At 43.1% G+C, this 8827-nt stretch overlaps 1 protein-coding gene across 3 annotated transcripts in view; it reads left to right on the forward strand.

The window, feature by feature from the left end:
• Positions 1–8827, forward strand: part of DENND5A (DENN domain containing 5A) — a 139947-nt gene that overhangs the window by 75721 nt on the left and 55399 nt on the right. For all 3 annotated transcript variants that reach the window (XM_019519596.1, XM_019519594.1, XM_019519595.1), the window contains exons 6-7: positions 6372–6689; positions 8099–8314. In XM_019519596.1, the coding sequence (XP_019375141.1) occupies positions 6372–6689; positions 8099–8314 (534 nt within the window). The remainder of the gene's footprint in view (positions 1–6371; positions 6690–8098; positions 8315–8827) is intronic.

The raw sequence follows: 8827 nt of genomic DNA on the forward strand, positions 1-8827 counted from the left end.
CCCCCCCCCCGATTTTTTATTTTTCTGCTGTAGCAGTGTGAGGGGACAAATAACACACTTATACATTTTCCATATATTGAATCTAATGATTAGGGATTTATCTTATAATTCAAGTAGTCTTATATTCCAGTATATACAGTATATTACCACAAGTACCAGCATTCAGAAATGTTAATGTTCAAAACAGAAGTAATTTTCTACTTTCAGAATATTGGTGGGGTGGGGAGCTGGCTCATTGTTTAGTGAATAATCTGTTTTACTTCATCTTTTGAGCATCCTTTTGGGAACCCCTGCTTCTGGTTCCATTTCCTCTTACATTTTTAAATGGAACTGAAAGGAAGGATATGCAGGAATGTATATACAAAGGCCTATATTACAACGGAAGTCAGAATAAATAATTATGCTGTTCCTTCTGGCTTTTAAAAATCTATGGGTGGTGATATCTTGGCTCCATTGAAATTAGATGAGAATATTGCTATTGATTTTTATAAGGCAGAGAAATCTTTTATAGTGGGAATCTATCAACGTTGATGTATCTGGTCACATTGAGATAGATAGATAGCTCGCTCTTGTTCTCAATTGTACATATTTTTTATATATATATATAAAAAAAAAATTTTGGTGATACTTTAAACTTGAATCCCTATTTAGAACTATAAAAGTTTGATTATACAGACATTAAATTGTGACAGTCAAATTTATATAATGCTCTGCTTTTGATTCTCTCTTGTATGGGGCAGGCGAGGAAACTCTTAATTGCATGACCACGTATGTGTACTATTTTTTTTCCCTTTGCCATGTCTTTCTGAAGCATGAGATATGGAGGTTGAAGCTTGACAAAATTAACCAACAGTCCTGGATGGTCAAGGAAATATGTTCTTGTGCGTTTTTTATTTCCCAAAAGTGACAAATGTAAACTTGTTATTGCTCTTCTAACAATGTTGTTAAAGGGGTAAACTTTTCCATTTTTAACTAACTCAGGCATTCTAATATTAGTTAACTAATTACTTTGTGTATGGTGAAGCAAAGATGATGATGATGCTTTCGGAGGCTTCCTTTGTTCATAACCTGCTCACATTATGTTCCCATGAATAAAAGTCATCAGAGCGTCTTCATAGAATGATAACCCCTGTATCTTAATTTTCTTAATTTTATACTTTTTAGTATATGCTTATTGAACGTAACATTAAACAGAAAATGAAATCTGACCTGAAGAAAAATGTATTACATTTAAACCTTGTCTAACTATCCCAATTATACAGTTGGCTCAATAAAAGAAATCCTTGCCTTTGAACAAAAAATTCCAGTAACTTTGGACAAAAGCGTAACTAGTTGGTCAGATTACTCATCTCTGTTGTACTCTTAAAAAATGCAACAAATATCTTGTCGGGGGGAAACTCACCACATGATCTAAAGATGGCTTGAGGCTTTCATAATCTTTCTCAGTTCTGGCATAGGACGATGATGGCTCTTTCTTTTCAATTTCTGCCTGTTTTCTTCCTGCAGCAAAACTTCTCTCTGGAATCTATAAAAGGCTTGCAAAGTAGGGAAATGTTGCATTTCCTCCTTTCTTTGGGGAATTTAGCACTGATGTCAAATGTGACCCTATTCAGGGAAGGATGCTGGAGCAGCTGCTTAAGCTGATATGTTCTAGGTTTCATTGACTTGGAGACATTGGTGCTATCCTGACTGGAAGTTTTTAATTGCTAAATACTATTTATATTACTGTAGTTCATAGGACCCTAGGAGCTACAGAATCCCTTTTGTGCTTAGCATTGTACAAACGCCCAAAGCTCTACAAAAACGCATTCACCTCTTGGTTTATAGCTAGACAAATAATGCCCAACACTACTTTGTGAACAAAAAAGCAGAAGTACGTAAGGAGCAAATAAAAATGGCTTAATTCTGGCTGTGTGATAAGCGGGTATCACAAAGGCTTGCAGTGGTGGAGCTTTTTTTGAGGCTCTGAGGAGAGACATTAACTTCTACCCAGGCTTTTTAACCAAAGAAGGAAACGTTAGTTCTGTGAGCCCAAATATTCATTAGTGGTCTTCCCTCAAGCTTCCCTCAAGCAGAACATTTCACATCTGGTTTAGTTTTTCCTGCACTAGCAAGAGGTTTTTATTTTCTGGATTATGAAGCAATATATTGGTGGCCTCTTTCTGGTCAGGATGAGCCTAGCTGCCTATTATAAACTTTGTTTGCCCACCTCTCCAAACACCTCAAATAAAACTTGCTTAAACCACTAAACTAAACCAGCAGTAATGTCACATACAGATTCCTATGCTAGACTAAATTATTGTTGAAATTTTTAAAGCAAAATTGGATAAAAATTGTTGAATACATTTTTTGTTTCTTTTGCAGTCTTTAAGAAAAATGGCATTTCACTTTTGAAAATATGTTTGCCTTGTCGCATCTCAAACAATTTGACAAATTAAATACTTTACCGTATTTGGTGGCTCTTAGCAGCAATGGGTACTGTGGATTAGTTTTGAGCAGGGATCCTGGTTTTCTGTGATACAAAAATTGCAAATTCTCTTTTTTTTCACTGCCCCCCCCCCCAAAAAATCCATGATTAAACTGAAAGGCCCCCCTGGCCCTGCTCCTGCCCCTCACTCCCTCCCCACAGCCCCCTGGCTCCTCTGTGCCCCAGCCTGCCAGAGGGGGCTCCCAGCTGCCAGGGCTATGAGGCCCAGGTGCCTGGGTCTGCAGCCCCCTGCTCCTGGCAGGAGGCAACAGAGTGCAGCTCCCCCGTGCTTCTTGTCCACTGTGGGCTTTGGCGGGGTGGGGAGCTGCTTCCCACTGCAGTGTGCACTCCCAGGGGGAACCCATGACCCCCACACCTGTGTGCGGAGTGGGGGCTGCATGCTGCGGGCTTCTGCCCTGCTGCCCTCCCCTGGTGGCTCTGCAACCCGGCGTATGTGACCCAGCAGCACTGCAAAGAGCAGCACAGCCACACAGGAAGCTGCCTGCTGCTGTGAGTTCTGCTCTGGTGAGGTATCCCCTGCCTGTGTGGCTGCAGCGTAGGATGGGGGTTGGGGTGGGGATGGACAGTGCAGGTTTATGCGCAGGGGACATGGGCAGCACAGAGCTTGCAGTGTCAGGCAGCTTCCTGTGTAGCTCTGCTGTTCCCTGCCATGCCAGGTCATACATGCTGGGCTGCGGAGGCCCCAGGGGAGGGCAGCAGGGTGGGAAGCATGAGCCTGAAGTGGGCAGTGCTCAGCCCCTGCCCCACACACAGATCTGGGGGGGGGGGCACGGGTTACCCCCTGCCCTCCTGAGAGTGCATGCAGCTGCATGGAGCTGGCCCTGGCTCCCCTCACCACCTTCCCCCACCCCTCCCATCCCCCTGTCCCTCAGATGAGCCACCTGCAGCCTCGTCCCACTTTCTGCTGGGGCCCTGCAGCTGCGTATTGCGGGCACAGCCTGGCTGAGCAACAGCCCCAGCGCTTCCCAACTCCCTATGGGGGCCTCAAACATGCTGGCCGTCCCGCCCCCCCGGCCCCTGCCGCACACTTTCCTGTGGGAGCTGCTCTTCAGGCTGCCTGGGGCCATGTGCATATACATGTAGGTAGCACCCCCTGTCTTAACTGCCCTCCTCCCACTCCTTCCCAGCCCCCTACAGGCTGGAACTCTGCCAGCCTGCAGGGGGCTCGTTGCAAAACTGCAAAATCTGCGGGTTTCTCCAGTAAAATGAGAAATCCACATTTGCCTCTGGTAAAAAGTAAAATCTGTGATTTACTCAGTTTTTCCATGGGAAACGGAAAACCCGGATCCCTAGTTTTGAGGCATACTTACATTAGTGCTCTGTGCTTCAGACACTTGCATTCTGTTCTGACAAGTGCTTTTGCAGAATCAAGCCCTTGGTCATTAAAAAGTCTTTTGCTTTGTAGGGCCCTGGGAAGTTCTCACGTTCTACTTAAGAGATTGTGGAAGACTGAACAGTGCAGTCCTAGCTCCAGAGCCTGCATGAAAATGGTGCTCAAGCACTTGCCTGTTCTGCTAGATTGGTTGGTTAGCCTGGGTTGAAAGAACCCCCCACAACTGAGTGGGCTTGTTTGTGTTTGTGAATGGGAGGGTGTTTCCTTTGCAAGGATGACTCGCCTTAATTGTGGCCCATCTTACCTTTTTTGCCTAGGCTTGTGTAGTGCTGGAGAGCCAGAAAATTCTGGAGATGACTTTTAGCATTTTTTTTGTCATTTCTACATAGGCAGTGTAGTTAGTGTCTGTTCTTTTAAAACAGGAACTCAGACAAGGATTGGGCTTGAGAGGAAATTAAGGCTGGAGACAGAAGTGACAATTTTTGCTCTATCTGGCTACAGAAAGTGGTCTCTAGCCATGACCAAACACAAGTGCATGGCTGTAGACCGCTTAAAAAGTGGGCAGTCGGGCAAAAATCTGAACCCTCATTGCATGAGGGGTCAGATGAAGACCTTTCAAAACATGTAGCATCTTCTGTAACTTGCCCCTACCACCCTGTTGCTGTTGTCAGAATAAGAGGAGGAAAAGGAGTGGAGGGAGTTCCATCTGGGGGGTTTTCAGCCCCTGCTTGAGGTTTGGGTGGGTGAATTGGAGCCCCCTCCAACACCAGCTGGGGAACCCCTAGAACTACCTCCCTCTGCAATCTTTCCCCTCTTCTATTCTGAAAACAGCATGTGCTCACGGGGAGGGCGGGGGTCATTGCTAGGGGAAACAAGCTGGAGGCTGGAGCCAGCAGCTAGATTCCCTGTGGAACCAACAGTGAACTTCTGTTTGGTCCAGGGGATGGTTGTAACTCTGAACACTTCCTGCATAATGTTCTGAGTTGTAGCAGGGAGCTGCACTTCTGTCTGCCCTAAGTTGATTAAATACTCTTGCAACATGTTTCAGAGACTTTTTAGAGAAAGCTCTTGGAATAAGTCTTAGTCCTTGAATTTTTATATAAGCAAAAGAGAGGTTAATTGGATTGCAGCATCTGTAGGTATTATAGCACCTCTAAAATAATCCCCTGGAATAGTTGGTCTGAAGGTGTCTAAAGGTAGACACCTGTTCTTAGATGCACACTGTGGATGGGTAGCTCTGATTCCTGTTCTTGGGGCCTGAAACACAGCCTGCTTCCTCACATTTCCCTGCCACACCTTGTTGGAAAAGAAATGGGAAGTTGTTGGTTGATAGTCATATGCTGAAGACTGCAGCTTCGTAGCCCTGATGGATCTCCTTCACAGGCTTCCAACCTCCCCTTTACCTTGTCATTGTCCCCCCCTGTTGGTGCAATCAGCATTTTTCACCCATAATCCTCAAAGCAAGGGTCACAAGATATCCCCAGTGATCTGACCTGTGCATTCCGGGTCTCACCCCCTTTTCTTTCAGTCCCCTAAGGGTGACCCCTCATCTGAACCCAGGTGAGGGTACTGTTCTTTCCCTCCACCTTTCCCTGAATATTTATTAAAGTCCGTAAACAGTCTTACCTGGCGTGGGTTAGGATCCCTGCCCCATGAATCTAGGTTTCCTATAGTAGTTTAGTGCTCTTGGCTGACTGAAGTCCTTTGGCAGCTGCATCTCACTGACCCATCTCACTGCACCATTCATCTTGGGTTCTCTTAAGCCTGGCAGTCAGTGCTCAGTCTAGTGCTGTGCCTCTGTACCGGCCTGTACCACTCTGATTCCAGAGACGCTGCCTCTTCTCCCCTCTCTTGGGGAGCACTGAATCCCTGAGCTTCTAATTTAAACAGGCCTGCTTCTACGTGGTCCAGTCAGGTCCCACTTCTCATGCACCACGTGGTCGCTGTAGCCAGGGAATCCCCTGCTTCCAGAGCCTAGTCGCTTCCAGGTTCATCCCTGGCTGCATACTCTGATTGCCAGGTGGAGCTAGGGGCCTCCACCATGATGGGTCTGCTTTATTTCAGAACCCTGGCTGGCTTTCCTGGAGACCTGACCCTGGCCAGCTTGAGATGCATCTTCCAGCGGGGTGTGGACTCCTTGTGGGGCTCAATATCCGGAAGTGGCAAGCCTGGCAAACGCCATGTTCTCACACATAACGAGCCAAGGATTGGCTCTCTATTATGCATGCATATGTGTGCATCTACCTTGTTTACATGTGTAAATATCCATGTGGTTTTAAAGGAACTTTCATATTATATGCATACCCAGGAAAAGTATTTACAGATCTATAACTGTAATAAAACATGCTTTGTTTGTTATCTAATCAAGCAGTTTAAACAAGAAAATAGACCATTATGGCCAACCAATAGAGACTGGGTAGCTGTGTGCTGTAGGGGAAGATTCAGGAATTCGTAAATAAATACACATAAATGCATCTTTCTTTATTTGTTATTTAAAAAATCTGTTCATGATAGTGATCTAATATTATGCTGTCCTGATTTAACTTCCAGGCTAATCTGTGCTTTGTGGACATAGATAACCATTTCATTGAGCTGCCAGAGGATTTACCCCAATTCCCAAATAAACTTGAGTTCATTCAGGAAATCTCTGAGATCCTAATGGCTTTTGGAATTCCACCTGAGGGAAATTTGCACTGCAGTGAAAGTGCCTCCAAGATGAAGAACCTCAGAGCATGTGACATAGTTTCTGATAAAAGAAATGGGAACATAGCAGGATCACCTTTGAATTCCTATGAACTGCTAAAGGAAAATGAGACGATAGCAAGACTTCAAGCGCTTGTCAAAAGAACAGGAGTGAGTCTAGAGAAGGTATGTAATGGAACTGCATGCAGTTTCTGTTATGGCATTGCATACCAGACGTGTGAGGAAAAAGGAGATTCAGCATGTAGTGACCTGTCTGGCCTTGCCTTCATTAGGTGGACTTTTATTTTAATATTTTTAGCATCTTAGGTATGTTTACATGTTAGCATCTTGGAAGAGACGAGGGTCAGTTTTAACACAACTAAGCCCTTTGCTTCCTTTTACTGTTTTATTTCACCTACCTAATATCACTTGCCTTGTCTACTCTAAGGTTTTAACGTGTTAAACAGGTGCCTTTTTTAAGTTGGGTGATCTCATATATAAAAAAAAAAAAAAAAAAGGCAGCCACTTACTGATTTAATCCTTGCTTTCACCCTCTCTTGGTATTTTTCTGTCTCAGATTTGCTACTTGTAGAACTATTTGCATATAACTTGCCTGCTTTGGTGATTGTGGCAAGGCTTGCTTCATTAATGCTGTTTATATGCTGTAAAGTACTTTAGTGATGTGATTTCTTTCCAGAGACACAGTGTGTAGATGTAGGTCAGGGACATCAGCTGGGCATGTAGAAGCTCAGTCCCTCCAAAAATTGGGTCCTTACTGTATCTGTGCTCTTTTTGGAAGATTTTGAGTTTGCTTGTATTCTTTAAATTGGGGGAGATTTTCAGCAAACTCTAACTCCTATATGCTGTTTAGATTGGGGATTGTTCCCCAGCTGCATCCCCTTTTGTAAAGTTGTTGGTCTAAGGACATAGGCAGGCAAGGTTCTTTGGGTAGATGTAATATCTTTTATTAGACCAATTAAATAGCTGGAAAAAAAGTTCTCTGCAAGCTTTTGGGCACAAACACCCTTCTTCAGGCAGGAAGGGTGTTTGTGCCCAAAAAGGCATAATCATAGCTGTATATTAAAATGGGTGCCATAAACTTGTCATGGAAGATTCCTGAAGTTAGGGAAATTGCTTACTACCCATGCACAGGAACTTATTTTGATTATATGTCTCTGAATTAGCATGAAGGTCAATACCTATTGGATTGTAGCAGTGCTAAGTATGGATTTATGATACTGTACATTGAAGAAATACACATTGGTGGTACTCTAACAACCTTTTGCAAGTTTTCATTTTGATGTCAAAAGTAACAAAGGCCTGAGATGAGCATGTTAATATTACCTCCATCTTCTGAAAATGTTTCTAGTGCAGTCAGAATTAAAAATGAAGTCTGCTTACTATTGAAGCTATCATCTCATTGAGTTAAATGTTCTTTCCAAAAGCACTGTGCAGGATCTTGTCAGTTGAAATGCCTTATGTTGATCTGAGGAATAACATTTGGATAACAAACTTAGATATAAGCTTGCATTTCTTGTACATCCCATAAAGGCAAAAATATGTTTTGTTCTTGTATGTTTCCCCTACTCTCTCAGCTGGAGGTGCGGGAGGAGACGAGTAGCAAAAAGGATCTAAAAATCCAGTGTGATGAAGAAGAATTCAGGGTTTACCAGCTGAATATTCAGATCCGGGAAATTTTTGCCAACCGTTTTACACAGATGTTTGCAGATTATGAAGTATTTGTTATTCAGCCCAGTCAAGACAAGGAGTCTTGGTTTACAAACAGGGAGCAAATGCAGAACTTTGATAAAGTAAGTTTTTGAAAAGCCATGCAGAAGGGTGTGTTTGTTTTTTGTTTGTTTTTTCATAAGCACTAATCAGGGCTCAAAACAAGTGATTACAATTGGTCAGAAAATAGGGAGAACCTTGTGATTCTTCTTTAAATAAATTTATATCATCTTTCAGAAGATCTTATTTATAATTTGAAACCACTCAAGGGATAGTTCGTAGAAACCAAGGTATAGATTAGAATGGAATTAGCTTTAACATAAAATTACAGGTTAAACACATTTAACATAACAGTAGAGCAGTTCTGCCAGAAGAGTTTTAGAATATGTTCAAAGGAAGACTATGATCATGCAAAGCACTTATACCTATGCTCTAACTTTTGCCTTGTGTTTCTGTGGTTTTCCAGAAAAGAACCTAAGGTTTCAGTTCTTTTCAGCTCTTACTGTTATGTCCCTTAGTCAGAGTTTACCTGTTTCATGTGAATGGGACTGCTGACATGAGTGAGGGTTGCTGGACTGGACACTAAGGGCATTTTT

This window comes from Gavialis gangeticus, unplaced genomic scaffold, assembly GCF_001723915.1.
Source record: "Gavialis gangeticus isolate Ggan-Ray unplaced genomic scaffold, GavGan_comp1, whole genome shotgun sequence".
Taxonomy (NCBI): Eukaryota; Metazoa; Chordata; order Crocodylia; family Gavialidae; genus Gavialis; species Gavialis gangeticus.